The sequence below is a fragment of the Pristiophorus japonicus genome, chromosome 1 (assembly GCF_044704955.1).
Source record: "Pristiophorus japonicus isolate sPriJap1 chromosome 1, sPriJap1.hap1, whole genome shotgun sequence".
In the NCBI taxonomy this organism is placed as follows: Eukaryota; Metazoa; Chordata; class Chondrichthyes; family Pristiophoridae; genus Pristiophorus; species Pristiophorus japonicus.
The window spans coordinates 362,676,264-362,703,268 of NC_091977.1; the positions used below are offsets into that span (position 1 = coordinate 362,676,264).

At 44.4% G+C, this 27,005-nt stretch overlaps 1 protein-coding gene across 1 annotated transcript in view; it reads left to right on the top strand.

Moving 5' to 3' along the window:
* Positions 1–27,005, top strand: part of csmd3b (CUB and Sushi multiple domains 3b) — a 3,002,015-nt gene that overhangs the window by 2,861,146 nt on the left and 113,864 nt on the right. The window contains exons 50-53 of the mRNA XM_070874966.1: positions 9,207–9,392; positions 16,564–16,758; positions 18,617–18,790; positions 22,944–23,117. Of these exons, the coding sequence (XP_070731067.1) occupies positions 9,207–9,392; positions 16,564–16,758; positions 18,617–18,790; positions 22,944–23,117 (729 nt within the window). The remainder of the gene's footprint in view (positions 1–9,206; positions 9,393–16,563; positions 16,759–18,616; positions 18,791–22,943; positions 23,118–27,005) is intronic.

The window sequence follows — 27,005 nt, forward strand, 5'->3', positions numbered from 1 at the left end:
TGAATATAAAGGGGCTGCAGGAGGAGTCAAAACGAAAAATCATGGTTTAAAAACTAGTATTAAAACACTCTACCTAAACGCACACAGCATTCGAAATAAAGTAAATGAGTTGACGGCACAAATCATTACAAATGGATATGATTTGGTGGCCATTACAGAAACGTGGTTGCAGGGTGGCCAAGACTGGGAATTAAACATACAGGGGTATCTGACAATTCGGAAAGATAGACAAGAAGGAAAGGAGGTGGGGTAGCTCTGTTAATAAAGGATGATATCAGGGCAGTTGTGAGAGACGATATTGGCTCTAATGAACAAAATGTTGAATCATTGTGGGTGGAGATTAAAGATAGTAAGGGGAAAAAGTCACTGGTCGGCGTAGTTTATAGGCCCCCAAATAATAACTTCATGGTGGGGCGGGCAATAATTATGGGAATAATGGAGGCATGTGAAAAAGGAACGGCAGTAATCATGGGGGGATTTTAACCTACATATCGATTGGTCAAACCAAATCGCACGGGGTAGCCTTGAAGAGGAATTCATAGAATGCATACGGGATTGTTTCTTAGAACAGTATGCTACAGAACCTACAAGGGAGCAAGCTATCTTAAATCTGGTCCTGTGTAATGAGACAGGAATAATAAACGATCTCCAAGTAAAAGATCTTCTTGGAATGAGTGGTCACAGTATGGTTGAATTTGTAATACAGATTGAGGGTGAGGAAGTAGTGTCTCAAACGAGCATACTATGCTTAAACAAAGGGGACTACAGTGGGATGAGGGCAGAGTTGGTTAAAGTAGACTGGAAACACAGACTAAACAGTGGCACAATTGAGGAACAGTGGAGAACTTTTAAGGAGCTCTTTCATAGTGCTCAACAAAAATATATTCCAGTGAAAAAGAAGGGCGGTAAGAGAAGGGATAACCAGCCGTGGATAACCAAGGAAATAAAGGAGAGTATCACATTAAAAACCAATGCGTTTAAGGTGGCCAAGGTTAGTGGGAAACTAGAAGATTGGGAAAATTTTAAACGACAGCAAAGAATGACTAAGAAAGCAACAAAGAAAAGAAAGATAGATTACGAAAGGAAACTTGAGCAAAACATAAAAACAGATGGTAAAAGCTTTTACCGATATATAAAACGGAAAAGAGTGACTAAAGTAATGTTGGTCCCTTAGAAGATGAGAAGGTGGATTTAATAATGGGAAATGTGGAAATGGCTGAGACCTTAAACAATTATTTTGCTTCGGTCTTCACAGTGGAAGACACAAAAACCATGCCAAAAACTGCTAGTCATGGGAATGTGGGAAGGAAGGACCTTGAGATAATCACTATCACTAGGGGGGGTAGTGCTGGACAGGCTAATGGGACTCAAGGTAGACAAGTCCCCTGGTCCTGATGAAATGCATCCCAGGGTATTAAAAGAGATGGCGGAAGTAATAGCAGATGCATTCGTTATAATCTACCAAAATTCTCTGGACTCTGGGGAGGTACCAGCGGATTGGAAAGCAGCTAATGTAACGCCTCTGTTTAAAAAAGGGGGCAGACAAAAGGCAGGTAACTATAGGCCGGTTAGTTTAACATCTGTAGTGGGGAAAATGCTTGAAGCTATCATTAAGGAAGAAATAGCGAGACATCTGGATAGGAATAGTGCAATCAAGCAGATTCAACATGGATTCATGAAGGGGAAATCATGTTTAACTAATTTACTGGAATTCTTTGAGGATATAACGAGCATGGTGGATAGAGGTGTACCGATGGATGTGGTGTATTTAGATTTCCAAAAGGCATTCGTTAAGGTGCCACACAAAAGGTTACTGCAGAAGATAAAGGTACACGGAGTCAGAGGAAATGTATTAGCATGGATAGAGAATTGGCTGGCTCACAGAAAGCAGAGAGTCGGGATAAATGGGTCCTTTTCGGGTTGGAAATTGGTGGTTAGTGGTGTGCCACTGGGATCGGTGCTGGGACCACAACTGTTTACAATATACATAGATGACCTGGAAGAGGGGACAAAGCGTAGTGTAACAAAATTTGCAGATGACACAAAGATTAGTGGGAAAGCGGGTTGTGTAGAGGACACAGAGAGGCTGCAAAGAGATTTAGATTGGTTAAGCGAATGGGCTCAGGTTTGGCAGATGGAATACAATGTTGGAAAATGTGAGGTCATCCACCTTGGAGAAAAAAAAAGGGAATATTATTTGAATGGGGAGAAATTACAACATGCTGCGGTGCAGAGGGACCTGGGGGTCCTTGTGCATGAATCCCAAAAAGTTAGTTTGCAGTTGCAGCAGATAATCAGGAAGGCGAATGGAATGTTGGCCGTCATTGCGAGAGGGATGGAGTACAAATGCAGGGATATCCTGCTGCAACTGTATAGGGTATTGGTGAGGCCGCACCTAGAGTACTGCGTGCAGTTTTGGTCACCTTTCTTCAGGAAGGATATACTAGCTTTGGAGGGGGTACAGAGACGATTCACTAGGCTGATTCCGGAGATGAGGGGGTTACCTTATGATGATAGATTGAGTAGACTGGGTCTTTACTCGTTGGAGTTGAGAAGGATGAGGGGTGATCTTATAGAAACATTTAAAATAATGAAAGGGATAGACAAGATAGAGGCAGAGAGGTTGTTTCCACTGGTCGGGAAGACTAGAACTAGGGGGCACAGCCTCAAAATACAGGGGAGCCAATTTAAAACCGAGTTGAGAAGGAATTTCTTCTCCCAGAGGGTTGTGAATCTGTGGAATTCTCTGCCCAAGGAAGCAGTTGAGGCTAGCTCATTGAATGTATTCAAATCACAGATAGATAGATTTTTAACCAATAAGGGAATTAAGGGTTACGGGGAGCGGGCGGGTAAGTGGAGCTGAGTCCACGGCCAGATCAGCCATGATCTTGTTGAATGGCGGAGCAGGCTCGAGGGGCTAGATGGCCTACTCCTGTTCCTAATTCTTATGTTCTTTTGTGTGAACCCTGTCTGTTCTACGTGAGCTCTGTTCTGTCTGGAGTCTGGCAGTCAGAATGGCTCGAAATACACTTTGCAAAGTAATTGATTACTTAGGCAGGCAAGATCTAATTACACTATCCAGATAAACTGCTGCATGTGTCTTGTCCACCAAGAGGACCAATCAAAAATAAGGCCTTGCCCTTCAAGGTGACCAATCAGTAATCTAGGGCCCGAAATTGGTGGCATTCCCGCCCACTGCCGCCGAGTTTTTTTAGCCGCTCTCTCCTCCTCCAGGTCTACATTTGATGGGAGGGGAGTACGGCCGGGAACTGATGGCCTCTGGTGGCCAAGTCATGTAAGTGACCCCCCACCCGCCGAGCTGGCATATTGGTGTGGGCAGGAGTCAGCAGCAGCAGGGGGAAGGACCACTGCGCAGAGACAGTTCTAACCCCAATGGTAAGTAAGAAGACCTGCAGAAAAAGATTAGTGAACATTTTTTTATTTTGTTACTTTCAGGGTTTTACCTGTATGGGGTCCCCTGAAGGTGTTATGGTGGTTTTTTTTATTGTGAATATTTTTATTTTTCAGTGTTCCCCCCCTCCCTGGGCCTGACTCAATCCTCGGCACCACTTTGGCGAGGAACGCATTTGCCGCCGAGATTAAGAGCTCCCACCCTCTGCCGCTCAGATTGAGGGTGTAAACCGTTATTTGGCCGCCGAGCGGTACTGCCATTTCTTTTAGAGGGATCTTCCTGGCAAAGTAGCGCCCGGTCTCTCGACGGCCATCGGCTGTCCTTTGGGCGGCACATGAGCGGGCCTTGGCTTCCACCAAGTTCGGGCCCTTCGTGTGGAAATAAATGCGACCTTTTCCCCAGGATTGACAAGTCTCCTACTCTTCATGAGGTTTCTCTTTACATGGTGCTGAATCTGTTTTTTTTTTAAGGATTGTTATTTTTCAAACAGTGGAGCCATAAAAGGGCAATATAATTCATTTTTGGATCCATCACAGCCAACTTGAATTTGAATTGACGAGGTTTCTTGGCAGAGATACGTGTTTGGAAAATGTTTCAGGATTCAAAGTACTCCTCACAATTGTATTTAAAATTGCTTTCCAAGTGTAGCAGCTCTTAATGTTAGCTGTTGGTGAAACAAAATCAAATCTTATAAGCTCCATATGCAATAAAATGATCGTTGATTAGGTTTAAAAATGATGAAAATAAAATAATTCTCAATAACAGGCATTTTTAACATTCAGTCTAGAGGATGAATGCTGACATGTTTCCTGGCCTCTGCCGACCTCCTGTATCTCTTGCTTCTTTTGTGGACTTGCTTTCAAAATGTTTTTGCAGGACCTAGTTTATTGGTGCTTTTTCTTGGCATAATTCTGAAATCGACACGAAAATCATATCATGTCATTTTTTTTGCCTGTACCTTTTTCAAAAATATTAATTATTTTTAAATTCAGGTTCAGCAACATGTAAAGGGAAGTATCGTGGAAAGTAGGTCCCCTTGACATTCCTGGGAAAATGAATGCAGTTCTGTTAATTGCTGTTGCAGAATTGATTCTGCAATCCAATAACTTACAACAAGGCCTGTGGATGTTTTTTTTCTTTTTTTTTCAAAATGGTCTGAATGTGCAATGATTATCGTGGTGAACATGAGCTGAATTAGACTTTTTTTTGCCAGTTCATAGAATCATATAATAATATGGCATAGAAGGAGGACATTTTGCTCAACTTGTCTGTGCTGGCTCTTTGAAAGAGCTATCCACTATCCAATTAGTCCCACTCCCCTGCTCTTTCCCCACAGCCCTGCAAAATGTTTCCCTTCAAATATTTATCTAATCTCTCCAACAAGCAAAAGTCTAACCACCGGCCCATGGCATTCAACGCCGTTGAATTACTATCACCAAACCCCCACCATCAATATCCTAGGGGGTCACTATTGACTAGAAACTTAACTGGACCAACCACATAAATACTGTGGCAACAAGAGCAGGTCAGAGGCTGGGTATTCTGTGGTGACTGTCTCACCTCCTGACTTCCCAAGCCTTTCCACCATGTACAATTCAAAAGTTTAGGAGTGTGATAGAATATGAGTGCAGCTCCAACAACACTCAAGAATCTCAACATCATCCAGGACAAAGCAGCCCACTTGATTGGCACCCCATCTACCACCTTAAACATTCACTCCCTCCACCACCGGCGCACTGTGATTGCAGTGTGTACCATCTACAAGATGCATTGCAGCAACTCGCCAAGGCTTCTTCGGCAGCACCTCCCAAACCCGCAACCTCTACCACATAGAAGGTCAAGGGCAGCAGGCCCATGGGAGCACGATCACCTGCAAGTTCCCCTCCAAGTTACATACCATCCTGACTTGGAAATATACGCCGTTCTTTCATTGTCGCTGGGTCAAAATCCAGGAACTCCCTGCCTTACAGCACTGTGGGAGAACCTTCACCACACGGACTGCAGCGGTTCAAGAAGGCGGTTCACCACCACCTTCTCAAGGGCAATTAGGGATGGGAAATAAGTACTAGCCTTGCCAGCGAGGTTCACATTCCATGAACGAGTATAAAAACAGGTTCCCATTTGAAATTTATCATTGAATCTGCTTTCACCTTTCAGAAAATTGTAGTGCCCTTTCAAGCAGAGCATTCCAGATCATAACAACTCGCTGTGTAAAAAATGTTTTCCTCATTTGCTTCTGGTTCTTTTACCAATTACCTTAAAAATGTGTGTCCTCTGGTTACTGAGCCTGCTGCCACTGGAAACTGTTTTGCCTTATTTGCTTTATCAAAACCTTTCAAGATTTTGAACATCTCTATCAAATCTCCCCATGACCTTCTCTTTGGTGAGGAGAACTGCCCCAATTTCTCTAGGCTCTCCATGTAATTGAAGTTTTACATTCCTGGTACCATTCTAGTAAATCTCCTCTGCACCCTCTCTAATGCCTTGACTTCCTTCCTTAAGTATGGTGCAGAATTGGTCACAATACTCCAGCTGGGGCCTTTGTACAATAAACAATATATCATCTCAACTGGTGGTGTTTGCTGTGGATTATAAGTAATTTTTAGAACTGAGTAAATATAAAAAGAAAATTGTGCTGAAAGCTGTGGGCACATAAAATTCATCTGTTGTGTTTGTGGTGTGGCTGCACGGGTATCTGTATTCATTAAGATCGGACAGGAAAGAAATCTGTTCTGTTCATATCCAGTAACAACAATATGAACACCTCCAGGACATGTCTGCCACTGTCAACAATCGTGTATTCTTCTGACAAATGTATCGTTGTCCCAGTCTTAAAGGAACACATCTCATCATATTTCAGTTTCCAACATGGGTATAATGCCTTGGAGCTCTGATGAATTGTGCTCTGGAGTGGTACAACATGACTGAGCGCTCACAGTCCCCCACAGGATGAGTTCGCAATTTCAGCTGTGTTTCTGCAGAAAAGCGGACATCGGATGATGGGTGCTTTTTCACATGAATGGAAGGAAAATTGTCGTGTCAATTCCCTCCAGGTCTTGGGAGCCCCATTAGTGTCCATGGATGCTTTGAAGTACCGACAGAATCCAAAAAAAAGAGCAAAAATTAAAGGAGCTTATGCACACAAAATTGAAATGTGATGTGAGAATTTAAATCAAAATATCAGTGTATGCATTGTCTTATAGTGCTGGATTCTATAAAACTGAATGTATTTTAATAAAACATTTTAAATGCTTTAAGAAGCCTCCACGTGAGACACAGACACAAGAGTGATTTTGATGCAGTGTACATCAGGTGGCTGGTGTGATCAAAATGCCCACTCTATATCGCCAGTGGGGGCACAAATCATTTTGATGGTCGAGCTTTATTTGTATTTAAGTGGTGAGTTGCAAGTGTGATCTGAGTGTTCTGTTAGTGATCTGAGTACTGTTGGGCATCTTGCCATTGTGAAGGGGGAGGGGTGGGGCAGGAAATCCGGTGGCCCATTTGCAACTATGCTCCTCTTGCTACCATTAATAAAAACATGAAGAAACTATTTTCAACCATTTCATAGTTGTCTCCGTCAATCCCTTAAAAAGAGGCTAGTTCTGGCTGTTTACCATTCTCTGAGGTGGACGGATCCAACACTGAGCAGGCGCTACGCTTTCCGAAACCAAACTGACAGCAGGGTTCTAACAACATCATATGACCCTGATTTGTATGGTATAATGAGGCTTCTGCCAGTTTCCAGCAGGGGTGCTGGACATCGAACTCGAGGCCCACTTCAACATGGCAGCCGCCAGGCCTTGGGTGGGAAGTCGACCTGCTGAAAAGCACAACAGCACAGAGACCAAAATTGTTGCCACTGAAGTGTAAACATGGAAAGATGAGTAATCACCACAAAATATTTGCAGAAAACTGGAACTACTGGTTGTCTGCATTGCATTTGTAAAAAGAAATGTAAACAACTTTGTATTTTTTTATTATTAAAGGGGCACTGTCTTCATAAAATTTTATTTTGTTCCTCTATGGAAACATGATACAAATATATAAATCCTACCCACGCATCTCACATTTCTTACATGTTCAAAGAATAAAAGCACGTGACTGTACTGTCTCTTGAAGTTCTTAAGCTGGAAATAGTTCATTGCACACTTTTTCATGAGGACTGCATCTCTCTTAATATATGTTGAACAAGTGGTTATTTGGAAAAGTTCCGAATGGCCCAAGTTTCGAGCGCGCCTAGAACGGCGCAGTCCCGACCTGGACGCCCGTTTTTCGCGCCACAAAGTGCGCCTCAAAAAAACCTCCAGATTCTGCACCTCCCTGCAGGTCCTCTGGCCCTCAGCACAGCAGGAGCTGTAGGGGGCAGAGCCAGGTCCCTGCGCTGAAAACAGTGCCTGGACCTCTGCACATGCGCGCTACAGTGGGCACGCATGTGCAGTAGCTCCAGGCGCCCAAAACTGTGTGGGAGGGGCCGAAGCATGCAGCCCCTAGCCCTGGCCGAATGGCCTCACTGGGCCTGCGTGAATAAGGCTCCTCCCACGGCCAGCTCCTGCTTCCTCCCGAACCGACTCGACTCCCGCTTCCCGCCTCCGGACCGGATCCGACACCCGCTCCCCCCCCCCGCCTCCAGACCGGACCCGACACCTGCTCCCCCCCACCCGCCCCCGGACCGGACCCAGCACCCGCTCCCCCCCCTACTGCCCACCCCCGGACCTGACCTCCCTCTCCCTCCCTCCCTCCCCCCGACCCGAACCGAACCGACCTACCTCCCACCACCCCCCCGAACCCGACCCAACGCTACCTACCTGTAAATCTGGTGCTGGGGACGGGCCCTGCCCGAAGTCTTAGGCCCGGCCTGTTCAGCCTCCCTCCCCTTTCTCCTCCCCCCCCCATTTCCTTCCCCCCCCAATCTCCTTTCCCCCCCCATCTCCTTCTCCCCCCATCTCCTTCCCACCCCTCCTTTCCCCCCCATCTCACCTTCTCCCCCCCATCCCTCCCCTCCCCCTTCTCCCCCACTCCCCCTTCTCCCCCATCCCTCCCCCTTCCCTCCCTCTGCTCCCCCCTCTCTCCCTCTACCCCCCTCCTCCCCCTCCCCTCGCTGTCAGAAACACAGACACTGACAGACAGAGAATGAGAGACACACAGACATAGAGATAGAGACACTGACAGAGACACACTGGGGGGGGGGGGCATCCCAGCACGCTGTTGGAGGGCTCCCGGTGCTGCAGTCGGTAAGTAAAAAATGTTTTATTTATTGATTTAAAAAAACAATTATTTCTTATTAATTTTTTTTGATTGATTTATTGGTTGATTTATTGATATATTTATCATTTATTATTGATGATGGCTCTTTATTTGTAAAACTGAAGTGTTTAATGTTTGTAAACTTCCCTGTAAACACCCTCCCCACCATTCCCTACGCCTGATTTGTAACCTACGCCTGATTTTCTAAAGTGTAGACAAGGTTTTTTCGAGCGTACAAAAATCTTCACTTACTCCATTCTAAGTTAGCTTGGAGTAAGTTTTCACTGACGAAACTTTGAAAACAGGCGTAAGTGGCCGGACACGCCCCCTTTTGAAAAAAAAATTCTGTTCCAAAGTGAAACTGTTCGAACTGACTAGAACTGGAGCAAACTAAATGACGAAAATTCCGATTTCTAAGATATTCCGTTCGACACCAGTTGCTCCTAAAAATCAGGAGCAAATCATGTGGAAACTTGGGGCCATTAATTCTGACCCATAAAAGATAGTGTTATTGAGTATCATTCATAAGATGTTTCATTTGTTCCAGCAATATCTTGTGGTGCCCCTAAAGCATCAGTGAATGGAGGAGTATTTGCAACCGATTATTCGGTAAGCACACGTGTTAGTTACTTTTGCAACGATGGCTATCGACTTTCATCAAAGGAGCAGTCCACTGCCGTGTGCCAACAGGATGGCATGTGGAGCAATCAGAACCGACCATCGCGGTGTTTGGGTAAGGAACCTAAGCAACCTGTCTGGCAACTGCTCTCCTTATGTGATGCATCGTTCATTTAAAAGATAAACTGAATATGGAGAGAAATGAAAACTTATGAATATGTTGTACCTAAAATTCGAAATATATGTTGAAAATTGTCTCTCAATGTTGTAAAGTTATAAAATTAAACCTTTTGCCCTACAATTGGGCAGTTTGAATATTAGGACCTGAATTTTAAATGTGTTTATATGGAATTTCTTTGTCCACTTAAAACAAATGTTCGTATTAAAATGCCAGCTGAAGAAATGTCATTCAAACTCATTTTTGTGCAAATATCCAAATGTTCGAATTTCAAGGTATTTGAGTATAGTTCTGTGTTGACCCATATTTGTATTAATGCAAACTTCTTAAATGATCTAAATACCTAGATGCAAAAAGTGTAATCATTTAGGTATTACATGATGGTGAACAGCACTATCACAGCGATAGTAAAATTATACGCTGCATGTAATTCTATTAGGGCAGAAATTCCGGCCTCCCGATTCCATACTGAGTGTGTACAGACCCAGGAAGGCATCGCAAAAGCCGGTTCTCAGCACACAATGCGCATGTGCTGAAAACCAGCTTTTCAATCTCAGCAGCCAAGACATTTGCATGGGCAAGATTGCAGTATTTACCCATATCTTTCCCAGCAAATGTCCGGAAAACTGTTGCGCCTGATAAAAGCAGGTGCATAGCCTACCTTTACAGGCATAAGAGTTTTAAAATACACAAAAACATTTTAAAATAAAATTATAAAAACACATTTTATTGTTAAAAACCCTCCCCACTGTGGTAAGTTTATTTTAAACCATAATTTTAAAAAAGTTTTTAAAAATCGGGGATTATTTTTTTTATAATACATAAATAACTAATTTAAATTGATAAAAATATGTGGTGTATTTTTTCTATTTATAAGTGTTTTGGGTGTTTGGGGAGGTATCTCACTCATAATAATGAGAACTCCAACTTACGGGGTTCCCATTATCATGAATGAGAACATACTTTACCTGATTGACTGCCCAGAGCCATGTGACTGCAGCTCCAGCCCTGCATACGTCCTGACATGCACGCGCTGCGATGCGCAGTCAGTGGAGGCCTCAGGACCGGGAACTCACGTGGGCACAGCAGCTTCAGGTAATTGCGCATCTTTTAAAAGTTTTTTACCCAATCGCCCGCAGGCTGCAGCCGACCGGGATTTCTGGGCCATTATGTTTTAACACTATCTGGAGCACCACAGAAATCAGCTACATGCAGCGTTTAGTAATTATGGGGGCATCTCCCTTACGAATGGCTTTGGTGATGTTCTAATCTCCAGTCTCGTTAGCAACAAGAATATTTCACAAATATGTCCGATTAAGTATCACATAATAGAACTGCTAACAAAATTGAAGAGCATGTGATTAAAGGCGCGCTAGCTGCATAGATACATGATTTGAACTTAATTTATAATTATGGTATATATTATTCAATTTTGTTTAATTATAATTAATCTTTATTATACTGATTTTACTATAGTATACTCCTTATTGTATTCTATACAATATAATTTGAATTTTTTTTAGTTTTTTCGTCTGTGTCTATCTGTGTGCGCATTTTGGCTGCCGCTTCGGACCTGAGCCTTTAACCTCATTTTACAACTTCCTTCTCACGCTTTTTCTGTCTTTCACTCAAGGGTTAATATCTAATATGTTGTAAAATTGTTGTGGAGTGGACGTTTTACTACGTTAAAGGCGCTATATAAATAACAGTTATTATTATTATTACAGAATTGGCTGAGGTGACATAGAAACAAAGAAACATAGAAAATAGGTGCAGGAGTAGGCCATTCGGCCCTTCGAGCCTGCACCACCATTCAATAAGATCATGGCTGATCATTCATCTCAGTACCCCTTTCTTGTTTTCTCTCCATAACCCTTGATCCCTTTAGCCTTAAGGGTCATATCCAACTCCCTCTTGAATATATCTAATGAACTGGCATCAACAACTCTCTGCGGAAGAGAATTCCACAGGTTAACAACTCTCTGAGTGAAGAAGTTCCTCCTCATCTCAGTCCTAAATGGCTTACCCCTTATCCTTAGACTGTGACCCCTGGTTCTGGACTCCCCCAACATTGGGAACATTCCTCCTGTATCTATCCAGTCCCGTCAGAGTTTTATATGTTTCTATGAGATCCCCTCTCATTCTTCTAAACTCCAGTGAATACAGGCCCAGTCGATCCAGTCTCTCCTCATATGTCAGTCCAGCCATCCCGGGAATCAGTCTGGTGAACCTTCGCTGCACTCCCTCAATAACAAGAACATCCTTCCTCACATTAGGAGACCAAAACTGAACACAATATTCCAGGTGAGGCCTCACCAAGGCCCTGTACAGCTGCAGCAAGACCTCCCTGCTCCTATATTCAAATCCCCTAGCTATGAAGGCCAACATGCCAGTTGCCTTCTTCACCGCCTGCTGTACCTGCATGCCAACCTTCAATGACTGATGTACCGTGACATCCAGGTCTCGTTGCTCCTCCCCTTTTCCTAATCTTTCGCCATTCAGATAATATTCTGCCTTCATGTTTTTGCCACCAAAGTGGATAACTTCACATTTATCCACATTATACTGCATCTGCCATGCATTTGCCCACTCACCTAACCTATCCAAGTCACCCTGCAGCCTCTTAGCCTCTTCCTCACAGCTCACACCGCCACCCAGCTTAGTGTTATCTGCAAACTTGGAGATATTACTCTCAATTCCTTCAACTAAATCATTGATGTATATTGTAAATAGCTGGGGTCCCAACACTGAGCCCTGCGGCACCCCACTAGTCACTGCCTGCCATTCTGAAAAGGACCCGTTTATCCCAACTCTCTGCTTCCTGTCTGCCAACCAGCTCTCTATCTACGTCAATACATTACCCCCAATACCATGTGTTTTAATTTTGCACACCAATCTCTTGTGTGGGATCTTGTTAAAAGCCTTTTAAAAGTCCAAATACACCACATCCACTGGTTTTCCCTTGTCCACTCTACTTGTTACATCCTCAAAAAATTGTAGTAGACTTGTCAAGCATGATTTCCCTTCCATAAATCCATGCTGACTTGGACCGATCCTGTCACTGCTTCCAAAATGCACTGCTATTTCATCTTTAATAATTGATTCCAACATTTTCCCCACTACTGATGTCAGGCTAACCGGTCTATAATTCCCTGTTTTCTCTCTCCCTCCCATTAGCTACCCTCCAGTCCATAGGAACTGATCCAGAGTCGATAGACTGTTGGAAAATGATCACCAATGCATCCATTATTTCTAGGGCCACTTCTTTAAGTACTCTGGGATGCAGACTATCGACCTTCAATCCCATCACTTTCCCAAACACAATTTCCTGACTAAAACGGATTTCCCTCAGTTCCTCCTACTCGCTAGACCCTCGGTCCTCTAGTATTTCTGGAACGTTATTTGTGTCTTCCTTCGTGAAGACAGAACCAAAGTATTTGATCAACTGGTCTGCCATTTCTTTGTTCCCCATTATAAATTCACCTGATTCTGACTGCAAGGGACCTACGTTTGTCTTCACGAATCTTTTTCTCCACATATCTATAGAAGCTTTTGCAGTCAGTTTTTATGTTCCCAGCAACCTTCCTCTCATAGTCTATTTTCCCCCTCCTAATTAAACCCTTTGTCCTCCTCTGCTAAATTCTAAATTTCTCCCAGTTCTCAGGTTTGCTGCTTTTTCTGGCCAATTCCTATGCCTCTTCCTTGGATTTAACACTATCCCTAATTTCCCTTGTTAGCCACGGTTGAGCCACCTTCCCCGTTTTATTTTTACTCCAGACAATGATGTACAATTTTTAAAGTTCATCCATGTTTGCCATTGCCTATCCACCGTCAACTCTTTAAGTATCATTCGCCAGTCTATTCTAGCCAACTTACGTCTCATTCCAGCGAAGTTACCTTTCCTTAAGTTCAGGACCCTCGTCTCTGAACAAAAAGCAGAAAAGTGGTGTTTGTTTTTCTAACCGGAGTGAAGTATGCAGTGGTGTCCCCTAGAGGTTAGTGTTGGGACCAGTGCTATTTATGATCTATAATAATGACATAGACTTGGGTATACAGGGCATAATTTCAAAATTTGCAGATGAGCTGAAGCTTGGAAATGTAAACAGTGAGGAGGACTGTGTCCAGGAGGGCATAGACAGGCTGGTTAAATGGGCAGACACATGGCGGATAGAATTTAACACAGAGAAGTGTGAAGTGATTCATTTTTGGTAGGAAGAATGAGGAGAGGCGATAAAAACTAAGGTTCAATTTTAAAGGGGGTGCAGGAACAGAGAGACTTCGGGGTTGCATATACACAAGTCTTTGAAGGTGGCAGGACAAGTTGAGAAGGCTGTTAAAAAGGCATATGGGGTGCTTGGCTTTATAAATAGAGGCATAAAGTACAAAAGCAAGTAGTTATGCTAAACCTTTATAAATCACTGGTTAGGCCCCAGCTGGAATATTGTGGACACATTTTGAGCACCACACTTTAGGAAAGATGTCAACTCCTTAGAAAGGGTGCAGAGGAGATTTACTCGGATGGTACCAGGGATGAAAAACATCAGTTATTTGGAGAGACTCAAGAAACTGGGGCTATTCTCCTTGTAGTAGAGACAAGTTAAGGGGAGATTTGATGGAGGTGTTTTAAATCATGAAGGGTTTTGATAGAGTAAATAAGGAGAAACTGTTTCCAGTGTCAGAAGGATCAGTAACCAGAGGACACAGATTGAGGTAATTGGCAAAAGAACCAGAGGCAAGATGAGGAGTATTTTTTTTGCAAGCAAATTGTTGTGATTTGGAATGCAATACCCGAAAGGATGATGGAAGCAGATTCAAAAGAACTTTCAAAAGGGAATTGAATGAATACTTGAAGGGGAAAATTTTGCAGGGCTATATAGCTCATCAAAGAGCTGGCACAGGCACACTGGTCTGAAGGGCTTCCTGTGTTGTATCATTCTATGATTCTAAGATATGATTACTGTTTTCTTTCAGTTCTAGACAGAACCACCATCAGGATTTAATCAAATTAAATAATTATATATTTTGTGTCTGTTTGTGTTGATGATTTAATGGTATTTAAATTTTGGGGAAGTAATTGGGGGTAACATCTTGAAGTTATGTTCAGATTCTGATATCTGTAGATGCCATTAATTACTCATGGTGCTTCATCTTCAGTTTTTAATGTTTGTGTAAATTTAGTTTTGGCTCAGTGGGTAGCACTCTTGCCTCCTGAGTCGGAAGGCTGTAGGTTCAAGCCATACTCCAGAGACTTGAGCACATAATCCAGCAAACACCCCAGTGCACTATTGAGAAATTGCATCACTGTCAGCAGTGCCCCCTTTCAATGAGATGCTAAATCAAGGCTCCGCCTGCCCTCTCAGGCGGATATACAAGATTCCATGGGACTATTCAGAGGAGCAAGAGTGTTGTTTCTAGATTCTGGCCAATATTTATCCCTCAACCAATATTATTAAACATATTCTTTGGTTGATTATCTCATTACCGTTTATGGGACCTTGTGTGCAAATTAGCTGCCGAGTTTCCCTACAGTACAACAGTCACACTTCAAAAATGCTTCATTGCCTGTAAATGCTTTGGGGCATCCTGTTTATAGTGCTTGGCTCCCACCTGGCTGGACATTTAATAATCCCAACCAGTAGTGAGCTCGCTGTATGTCAGGATACGTGCATGCACAGAGTATATCCAAACAATTAGACATTTAGAGAGTGGGAAGCATAGAATCCATGCTTTATAAATACTTAAAGTGAGATTAAGTAGGTTTAAAAAGTGTCCAGGCGATCAATGAATACTTTGTAAGTGCACTGAAGTTGCTGCCATGCCATGTCAAGCCTTGTGTGCAGAATACTCGGGGTTGTTTCTTGGACCTCCTTCCTTCTGGACTGATTTTAAACTTATTTGATTACAATTAAAATGTTCAGAGAGCTGAGATTCTCTCCTCTCCACATTTTAATAATTTAAATTCTGAGGCACTGTCACTCTGCTTTATTCCAGAGTGAGATCGAGCCCTGAATCAAGACTTATACTGATTGCTTCACACAGAAGCTCAACTCACATTGTAAACACCCTTAGAAACATTGCAAATATGTCCTTCTAAAATAATGTTGAAATAGAAGATCTTCATGCTTATCTTTGGTTAATTATGTTATTAAATTATTCTTCATACCAGGAAATAATCAGCATTATCAAATCAGGATACTAAACATTATACACTAGTCCATACAATATTGGGCCGCATCTTGCTATAGAAATAACGGCGAGGCTAACAGTGATCACTGTTATTAAGGTGTAAATCGGACAGCAGCTTCCAACATGCGTAGTTAAATGCAGAAATCCGTAATTTGTTCTCCGAGTTGCCCTGCTCCTCGAGAAGCTGCGTGAGAAGGGTATCTTACCAAGAGACTCGGCATTGAAAGACATGGAACGGCATGAAGTTGGAGTGCTTACATGATATATACTCACTAAAGTCTCCAGAAAAAGTTAATGCTTATCCATTCCAGTGTAATTACCTTTTAATGGTATGATAAGTCTTAATCACTGCCAAACAACCTCTCTGGCACTGAAAAGTAACAAGTGTGGAGTGTCATTCCTTCAGATTTTAGTTATTGTTGGGAGATTTAACAAAATTGTAATCATTTTTAAAAAATTTTCTTTCTGTCTCTTTTATCTCTCTCTCAATCCCATTTTTCTTTTCCCTCTCTTTGTTGCGCTTTCTGTACCTGACTTGACATTGAATTAAATGTTCTATTTGGTTCAAACTCTGTTCTGCTTATTCCCGATTCTTAATCTGACTGGTTATGGAGATACACAGTTGCTTGTCCTGTCCTTACAAATCAAAGATCCCCTGTAGAGGCCGTAGTAGCATTTTGGCTCTCTAATTACAGTGAGTTCCAGTTTAAAATCCCATAGAAAGTCTGTAGGAAAATGGAATGAATGGTGCATTCGTCGCTGAAAGCTAAATTCGCCCATTATTTTTGGAGTTGTATTTTAACAAAATTTTAACAGTTGTTGCAGGCAATTGAATTCCTTTGCCACACAGCATGGAATACCTTCAACTTAATTTGATTTTGAGATTTTCTAATTAATAGACTAATTTTTGTTTTGTTACAAGTGATGATATGCCCCAGCATCAGTTCGTTCACTATGGAGCATGGGAGTTGGCGAGTGGTGAATGGTTCACATTATGAGTTTAGAACAAAGGTTGTCTTCACCTGTGACCCTGGCTACTATCGACTTGGACCAACCACCATCACATGTTTGGCTAATGGAACATGGAGCTGGGGAAGAGGAAGACCACGCTGTCAGAGTAACTATAATTTAATAATTGTTTCAGCTCATTTTCTTTTTGAAAGTTTTCGTGACATTTCATTGATATGTCACAATGCAATCCAAACAGTTATTCAGTTCCTCAAATTAAAGAAAAAGTTTAATCTATCATAAGTTAATTTTGGAATTGGTTGTTTTATTTAAAGTGTTTTCATACTTATTAATTGAAATATCTATATTTAAAATTAAAAACTATACTTTCTCATCAGTCTTCATGAGAGGATTTTTAACCCCAAAACACGGGTGTGTTGTGATCGGATCTAAGGTTAAAGTCTTAAAAAACTGAATACCATCCCCATTGAGCCTCCAACCAGCCCACTTCCGGCATTTTCGGAGGCAGGACGGGGAGCGGGCAGGCAATCCACTCCCAGAAGGTGGGCCGACAAATTAAATATTAGAATGAGGCTGGCCTGCCTCAGATTTAACTAGCATTTCAAAATTAACTCTGGCTGGTCGGGTTTCTCAGGCCTTGGCGAACTCACCACCTATAGTAAGGCAAGGACTGCTTTACACTTATCTCCTGGTTCCTCCGTTCCTGCCTAGCCCACCTCGCACGATCGGAGTTCCCCCCCCCCCCTCCATGACCTCCGATTTCCCCCCCCCCCTCCCCGAGGTCTCTGAGTTCCCACCTCCCCCGCCGAGGCCTCTGACCCCCCCCCTTCGATTACCCACCCTGAAGCCACTGATTTCTCCCCTTCCACATCTCCAGAGGCCGCCACTTCCCCCGCAGTAGGCCACCGATCAACCCAATCCGAGGTATCCGATTATCTTCCTGAACTGCCCATGCCCCACTTAATCCTCCGTACCCGCTTGTTCCCGCCTCTCTACCCCCCCCCCCCAGATTCTCCAGCGCCAATGCTTCCGGCCACAATCTGCCCCTGCTACCCCAAACCTCTGAACCTCCTTTGGCTTCCGACCACACCTCGGCTCCACCCGATCCCTCCCTCCGTCCCTTCTCTGTGATGCCTAGTGCCACAGGCCTACCCACCTGCAGCCAGCCAGCCTCTCCATCATGCTGGTTGGAAGTGAGAAACAGACCCTTATAATGCTAATCAGGCTCTGCTGTTAAATTTGACAGGACCTGAGGGAAATCTGTTCTCCTGGGTTTCCCAGCCTCTTCCTAGTTCCTTCAACGCCCTTCTCCGTACCTGCCTTCTGATTAAAATTCCAATCCATGTGCCAATTGAAATGAGGGGTAAGCTCCCAAGGAGCCAAAATTACCCCTTTTTGCCCCATCGTGCAGCCCAGTACTCGACTTTGGGTGCCGGGCTGCTGGGCCGGTCAATTGCCTCCCTGGTGGCCCAGTGGCCACCAAAGGGTCTGCAGAATGTGCAGCGGCCCTCCCCTTTAATGGGAGAGGAAAGGCATTGTATGTCATCAGCTCTACGCGGACCATCCGTGTAGTGCTGGCCTCCTCAGTGCAGTGCTGGAATTAGCGCTGCGCTGCCGCCCCGGGAGCACCCCTTTGAGGGGTGCATTGGCGAATTTCAAATTGTGGGTGGGACTTCCGGGCTGGGTGCAGGAATTCCCGGCCCTGGAAAATTACTATACCCAATAGGCTAAAGATCACTTAACCTTCAGTCGCCTTTTCCTCTTGTGAGAATATGCCTTCTTCTGAAAGAATGACCGTGATTTGGAAATTGTACAAGGAATCAAAGGCACAATTTTGTGTCTTGCTACTTCATGATACAACACGTTGGAGCTGAACAGACTATCCCTAAGCCTTGTGTCATTACACAGTAATAAAAAAAACAATGTATTGTATCCTGGCAACACATACTCTGAGATAATGACTGCAACATATACAATGCATATATTTCCTTCTTTTTCTGTTTTAGTTATTTCTTGTGGAGAACTAGGATATCCTGCTAATGGGAAAAAAATTGGAACTCAAACTACGTTTGGAGCGACAGCTATCTTGACCTGTGACACAGGTTACATACTAGTTGGTTCAACTGTCAGAGAATGCCTGGCATCGGGGCTTTGGAGTGGAAGTGAAACTAGATGCTTAGGTATGAGGGTATCCTTCATATATAATACATATTGAATAATTAATTTGTTGTTCATGGCATTATCAAATTGTCCAAGTTAAAGACTAAAGGGGCAAAATTCGGGTACTTTCAACCCCCTGTTGGTGCCCCACATGTACGCGTTTTAGTCCGGCGCAGCGAAAACAGTGCCTCGCGCTAAATTGGGTGGGGTTTTTACAGCGGCGCGAACAGGTTGCACCCCGCGCGACTGCGGCCAATGATTATGTCATCGCCGTGCACAATGTCCCATTACCATCCCAGAAGCTGTTTCAGTCGTGCCCCTGTCTTATTGCCTGGTGCTGACCACAACATCTCCAGCTGTCGGGTTTCAGTCGCGTGTCAGCTGGTGGAGCGCTATTTAAAGGCATCATTTTTAGAAAAAATTTTAGTCGACCATTACTGTTTGCAGCTTACTAACATATAGGCAGAAAGGCTGTTTGACAGATTTGAGCAATTTTCAGTTGAAGGAATATTCTGGCTCTTAAACATTCCTGTCTTTCAAGGACGGCAGATTTGAAACGACAATATTTATTTATTATGGGGGCTGTGTTCGCACTCGACCTCCTTCTCCACCGTCATCGTCGGAGGCAACTTAGGCAAAGAGAAAGGCAGGGCAAAAGGCAGGCAGGACGACAGTAACATGTGGCCAGCGAGAGGAAGCCCAACAGGGCTGTCAACAGGAGACCTTACCCTTCCTGGATATTCCAGCAGCAGTTCTCCGACATCAATTTCACTGAGGAACAGTGTGTTCAAGGGCTGTGCTTGAGCAAGGATGAGGTCACAGAGCTCTGCCATCTCCTGCAACCAGACCTCGAGCCTCATACCAGGGTGAGGACGGTTCTCTCAGTGGCAGTCAAGGTCACTATCATGCTCAATTTCCTCGCCAGTGAATCCTTCCAGTGTGGAACAGGAGACATCTCCAACATTTCCCAGTTTGCTGTCCATTGCTCTATCTGTGAGGTGACAGAAGGCGAAGGAATACATTTCCTTTCCCATTATCAGAGAGAAGCAGCTGGAGCGTGCATGAGCTTTGCCAATATAGCAGGCTTCCCTATGTGCAGGGCACCATTGACTGCACCCATGTCGCTTTGCGGGTATTGTATCACAATCCTCTGGTATTCCGTACATGCTGAATCCTCATCGTCAATGCCTGCTATCCTGGCAGCAGCCACGATGCATTCATCCTATGCCAGCCTGGTGTGCCAGCTCTCTTCCAGCCACCACATGAAGCTCGCAGCTGGCTGGTCGGTGATAAGGGCTTATCTGTTTTCCACCTGGCTTATGACTCCCCTTCACAATCCCAATACTCCTGCCCAGCACTCATATAATGAGAGCCATGCTGCCACCAGGAGCATCATTGAGCAGACCATTGGAGTGCTCAAGCAATGATCCCACTGCCTTGACCGCTCGGGAGGAGTCCTCCAGTACTCGGCTGAGTGGGTGTCTCTTTTCGTTGTTGTCTGCTACATGCTGCACAACTTGGCCACCGAGCGAGCACAGCCATTACCACCAGGCATAGTTCCATCACGTAAGGAAGAGGAGGAGCAGAAGAAGGAGAAAGAGGAGGAGGAGGAGGACAAGGAAGTGCAGTAGCAGCAACAACAGTGACAGAGGAGGCAGCCAAACAACTGCGAGTCTGCAAGGGTGGTCTGCGACCGTCTCATCAGACTTTGGTTCCAGTGAACTCCATCCCACTTCCCAGTTCCTCTGCATGTTCCCATTAGCACATCAATTTGTCCTTCCATACCACACCCCCAAAACTGAAATGAGAGACATCACCAAAGATGAAACATTCCAATTCAAAGTTATGTCATAACATTTAAGAGTATCATAAACAACAAATACATAACTAACAATTACCCTTCCACAGCTCCTCCACAGTGTGTCCCCTATGGCTGCAGCACGGCTGGTGGAAGGCTGCTGTGTGTCAGGGCTGGAGACGACAGATGGCCTTATGGGACATCCTCGACCAGCTCTGGGTCTGGAAGGCCTGGCTGTAGTCTGCACCACGTCAGGTTGGGCAGTGGCAATTTGGGGCTGGCTGGGTGACAGGCAGCGACAAGTGCAATGATGGAGTGGCAGTGGTGGGATCAAAAATGGTGTCATCCCGAGAGAGGACAGCGGATTCCTGCTCCACTCACCCACTGCCACTCCCCCGGGGCAGCAACCTCACCAATCTGCTGGAGCACAGAAGGGTGGTCTGCTGCAACACATGAGATCTCTGGGAGACTGTGGTGGATCCAGTGGCAATGGCAGCAGTCAGAGCACACGTGACCTCCAGCTGAGACTGCATGAGAGCAATTTGGGCTTCGATGCCACCAAACATTGTCTGCATTACAGCACTAAGATGTTGCGTTGCTTCCGCCTGTGCTGCAATGGAAGCATGGAAATTGCCACATTGCCCATAACACATGTCATGAGGTATGAATCCGCACGCTCTCTCTGGGAGTCCACCATTGTCTGCAGTGCGCAGAGCTCTGTGCAATTCTGGAGGTGGACTTCTCCACGTTTCTTACCATAGTGGGGAGGTTCTTGGGCACCCTTGCCATCACCCTTCTTGCGAATGCCTTTCTATCGAGGTCGTCATCTGAATCCTGTGCAGCAGAGATCGCATGTGAACTCACCCTGCGGGGAGCTGGCTCCCAAGATACCCTTTCCCCTTGGCCTTGCTGCAGCCCGCTAGACCACGATGCATCACCCAGTGCAGACCCCTCTGCTAAGCTAACCTTAAGGACTGTGTAGTGCTGGTCTCTGAGCTGATGCCTGCAGGTGAGAGATGCAATAACTCAGTGCTTGGGTGGTCCTCCTCCTCTTCTCCCTCCTCATTGTGATGGGGGAGCTCAGGTACAGGCTGCACATCTGTTTGGTGATTATCTGAAAACATAAATGGCACAATACTCGTGTTAAGGTAAGGGCAGAGAAGTTGGAATAGAGCAAGAAAGGCACAAATTATCAGGAGCTGAAAAGTGATAAAGCCTTCTGGTGTGAGGGGGAAGTGGAATGAGAAAAGGAGAGGGGATAAAGATACCATTGTTGCCCCCAGCGGGGTCAATGTCCCCGCTAGCCACGGCACCCCCTACCTGCGAGCCAATGAGCCGCAGCACTCGCTCCTCCAGGTAGGAGAGCTCCTGCAGTTAAGGTTCACCCCTGCTAGCCCTCTGCTGCTCCCTACTATTATGTGCCATCTTAGTCTGCAAAAGAAAGGAACTTGTGTGAATAAGAGTTCAGCTATGTATGTAGGGGATATGCCAGCCATCTTTGAATAGCTGTGAATGTAGTCAAGGCGTGAGATGAGGATGTGAGTTTCAGTAGCTGCTCATGTTTGGTGGGGGAGTATTGATTTGCACAGTCTGCACAGCCAGAGGTTCAGAGGCTGGTATGTAGGAGGTGTGGAAGCATATACTTACCTTGACCATCCGACTGAGGTCATTGAATTGCTTGTGGCTCTGTGTCAGGGTTTGATTGAATCCATGCTAACCAACACCTTCTCTCCACATCGCCCTGAAGACCTGTGGCAATGGCTTCCATCCAGATGCGGGGAACAGTGAATCCCTCCTTCTCTCCACTGCCCCTACCAATGCCTCCAATGCCACATCATTGAAGCACCTTACCCACTCCCTTGCAGCAGGATTTCCAGCAGCCATCCCAGAAAATTGTTTCATTAGCTCATAGCTCTCCCTCAAATGCAGCAATGCTGAAAATGAGCAGGTTTACTTGATATAACCTTTCATTTCAGAACTGGAATCAGCCAGTGTGAAGGATTGAAGGATTATTGCTGAATACAAGTCACCTGAAATTGGGTGGCGCTCTGGTGTTAGTGCCCCTGCTGCACCCCACTGAGGTCATTGGTGCTTCATTTACCACCCCCTTCCTTCCAGGGGCACTAAAACTCAATTTAGCAGAAGTTAGCAATCGTTTGCGCCTGGCACTAACTTTTCAAACTTTTAAAAGTTAACACTTCAAATGGGGCGCGACCGAATTTTGCGCCATAAAGCTGTATATGTTAAATGGTATTCTAATCAAAAATGAAATGCTTAGTCATAAATGTTAATAGTAGTTCTGATAAATTTTAAATAAAGCAGATTTTTATCTTGTGATTGAAAGTGCCATTTTATCTTTTGTTTTAACTTTTAAGCTGGACACTGTGGAGTTCCAGAGCCAATAGTCAATGGTCAAGTGGTTGGAGAGAATTATGGTTACAGAGATACAGTAGTTTATCAATGTAATCCAGGGTTTCGTCTGATTGGTTCATCTGTACGGATATGTCAACAGGACCACAACTGGTCTGGACAACTCCCAATCTGTGTGCGTAAGTAAGCATGCTGAAATATTTCTACTTTTTAAAAATTTGTTCCTGGGATGTGGGCGTCACTGGCAAGGCCAGCATTTATTGCCCATCCCTAATTACACTTGAGAAAGTGGTGGTGAGCCGCCTCCTTGAACGGCTGCAGTCTATGTGGTGAAGGTACTCCCACAGTGCTGTTTGGAAGGGAGTTCCAGGATTTTGATCCAGCGACAATGAAGGAACGGCAATATATTTCCAACACCGTATGGTGTGTGACTTGGAGGGGAACTTGCAGGTGGTGGTGTTCCCATGCACCTGCTGCCTTTGTCCTTCTAGGCGGTAGAGGTCACTGTTCAAGAAGTCTTGGCAAGTTTCTGCCGTGCATCTTGTAGATGGTACACACTGTAGCCATAGGTCGCTGGTGGTGGAGGAAGTGATGTTTAAGGTAATGGATGGAATGCAAATCAAGCAGGCTGTTTTTTCCTGGATGATGTCAAGCTTCTTGAGTGTTGTTGGAGCTGCACTCTTTGAGGCAAATGGGGAGTATTCCATCACATTCCTGACGTGTGCCTTGTAGGAAAGGCTTTGGGGAGTCAGGAGGTGAGACACTCACCACAGAATACCCAGCCTCTGACCACAATATTTATAAGGATGGACCAGTTCAGTTTCTGGTCAATAGTGACCCCCATGATGTTGGTGGTGGGGGATTCAGCGATGGTAATACCGTTGAATGTTAAGGGGCAGTGGCTAGACTCTCTCTTGTTGCAGATAGTCATTGCCTGGCACGTGCATGGCTAGAATGTTACTTGCCAATTATCAACCCAAGCCTGAATGTCATCCAGCTCTTACTGCGTGCGGGCATGAACTGCTTCCTTATCTGATGATCTAATAAAGAAAAGCTTTGTTAATATAGGGCTACTAATATGATTGGTACATGATGAGCTGAAGGGCATTGCCTGTCCACGACTCAGAAAATCAGGCACAGGTCCCTGAGGTGCACAATATGTCTGAGGCAGGTTGCACAAGCAAAGGTAGGGGTAAATGCAAAGGGTCTAGGAGTATAGAAACATAGAAAATAGTTGCAGGAGCAGGCCATTCGGCCCTTCGAGCCTGCACCACCATTCAATATGATCACGGCTGATCATGCAAATTCAGTACCCCATTCCTGCTTTCTCTCCATACCCCTTGAACGCTTTAGCCGTAAGGGCCACATCTAAATTCCCTTTTGAATATATCTAATGAACTGGCCTCAACAACTTTCTGTGGTAGAGAATTGCATAGGTTCACAATTCTCTGAGTGAAGAAATTTCTCCTCATCTCGGTCCTAAATGGCTTACCCCTTATCCTTAGACTGTGACCCCTGGTTCTGGACTTCCCCAACACTGGGAACATTCTTCCTGCATCTAACCTGTCCAATCCTGTCAGAATTTTATATGTTATTTTGAGATCCCCTCTCATTCTTCTAAATTCCAGTGAATATAAACCTAGTCGATCCAGTCTTTCTTCATATGTCAATCCTGCCATCCCGGGAATCAGTCTTGTAAACCTTCGCTGCACTCCCTCAATAGCAAGAACGTTCTTCCTCAGATTTGGAGAGCAAAACTGTACACAATCTTCAAGGTGTGGCCTCACCAAGGCCCTGAACAACTGCAATAAGACCTCCCTGCTCCTATACACAAACCCTCTCGCTATGAAAGCCAACATGCCATTTGCCTTCTTCACCGCCTGCTGTACCTGCATACCAACCTTCAATGACTGATGTACCATGACACCTAGGTCTCGTTGCACCTCCCCTTTTCCTAATCTGCCGCCATTCAGATAATATTATGCCTTCCTGTTTTTGCCACAAAAGTGGATAACCTCACATTTATCCACATTATACTGCATCTGCCATGCATTTGCCCACTCACCTAACCTGGCCAAGTCACCCTGCAGCCTCAAGCATCCTCCTCACAGCTCACACTGCCACACAGCTTAGTGTCATCTGCAAACTTGGAGATATTACATTCAATTCCTTTATCTAAATCATTAATGTATATTGTAAATAGCTGGGGTCCCAGCACTGAACCTTGCGGTACCCCACTAGTCACTGCCTGCCATTCTGAAAAGGACCCATTTATTCCTACTCTTTGCTTCCTGTCTGCCAATCAATTCTCTATCCACGTCAATACATTACCTCCAATACCATGTGCTTTAATTTTGCACACTAATCTCTTGTGTGGGATCTTTTCAAAAGCCTTTTGAAAGTCCAAATACACCACATCCATTGGTTCTCCCTTGTCCACTCTACTAGACACATCCTCAAAAAATTCTAGAAGATTTGTCACGCATGATTTCCCTTTCATAAATCCATGCTGACTTGGACCGATCCTGTCACTGCTTTCCAAATGCATTGCTATTAAATCTTTCATAATTGATTCCAACATTTTCCCCACTACCGATGTCAGGCTAACCGGTCTATAATTCCCTGTTTTCTCCCGCCTTTTTTAAAAAGTGGGGTTACATTAGCTACACTCCAATCCATAGGAACTGATCCAGAGTCTATAGAATGTTGGAAAATGACCACCAATGCACCCACTATTTCTCGGGACTCTTCCTTAAGTACTCTGGGATGCAGACTATCAGGCCCCGGGATTTATCGCCTTCAATCCCATCAATTTCCCTAACACAATTTCCTGACTAATAAGGATTTCCTTCAGTTCCTCCGTCTCACTAGACCCTCGGTCCCTTAATATTTCCGGAAGGTTATTTGTGTCTTCCTTAGTGGTGACAGAACCAACGTATTTGTTCAATTGGTCTGCCATTTCTTTGTTCCCCATTATAAATTCACTTGATTCTGACTGCAAGCGACCTACATTTGTCTTCACTAATCTTTTTCTTTTCACATATCTGTAGAAGCTTTTGCAGTCAGTTTTATGTTCCCTGCCAGCTTACTCTCATACTCTATTTTCCCCCTCCTAATTAACCCTTTGTCCTCCTCTGCTGAATTTTAAATTTCTCCCAGTCCTCAGGTTTGCTGCTTTTTCTGGCCGGTTTATATGCCTCTTCCTTGGATTTAACACCATCCCTAACTTCCCTTGTTAGCCATGACTGAGCCACCTTCCCCGATTTATTTTTACGCCAGACAGAGATGTACAATTGTTGAAGTTCATCCATGTGATCATTAAATGTCTGCAATTGCCTATCCACCATCATCACTTTACGTATCATTCGGCAGTCTATCCTAGCCAATTCACGTCTCATACCATCGAAGTTACCTCTCTTTAAGTTCAGGACCCTAGTCTCTGAATTAATTGTGTCACTCTCCATCTGAATGAAGAATTCTACCATATTATAGTCATTCTTCCCCAAGGGGCCTCGCACAACAAGATTGCTAATTAATCCTCTCTCATTGCACAACACCCAGTCTAGGATGGCCAGCTCTCTAGTTGGTTCCTCAACATATTGGTCTAGAAAATCATCCCTTATATACTCCATGAAATCCTCCTCCACCATATTGATCCCAGTTTGATTAGCCCAATCTATATGTAGATTAAAGTCACCCATGATAACTGCTGTACCATTATTGCACGCATCCCTAATTTCCTGATCGATGCCATCCCCAACCTCACTACTACTGTTTGGTGATCTTACACAACTCCCACTAGCGTTTTCTGCACTTTCGTGTTCCACAGCTCTACCCATACATATTCCGCATCATCCAAACTAATGTCCTTCCTTACTATTGCGTCAATCTCCTCTTTAAGCAGCAACAGTACCCCACCTCCTTTTCCTTTCTGTCTATCCTTCCTGAATATTGAATACCCCTGGATGTTGAGTTCCCAGCCTTGGTCACCCTGGAGCCATGTCTCCGTAATGCCAATTGCATCATTACCATTAACAGCTATCTGCGCAGTTAATTCTTCCACCTTA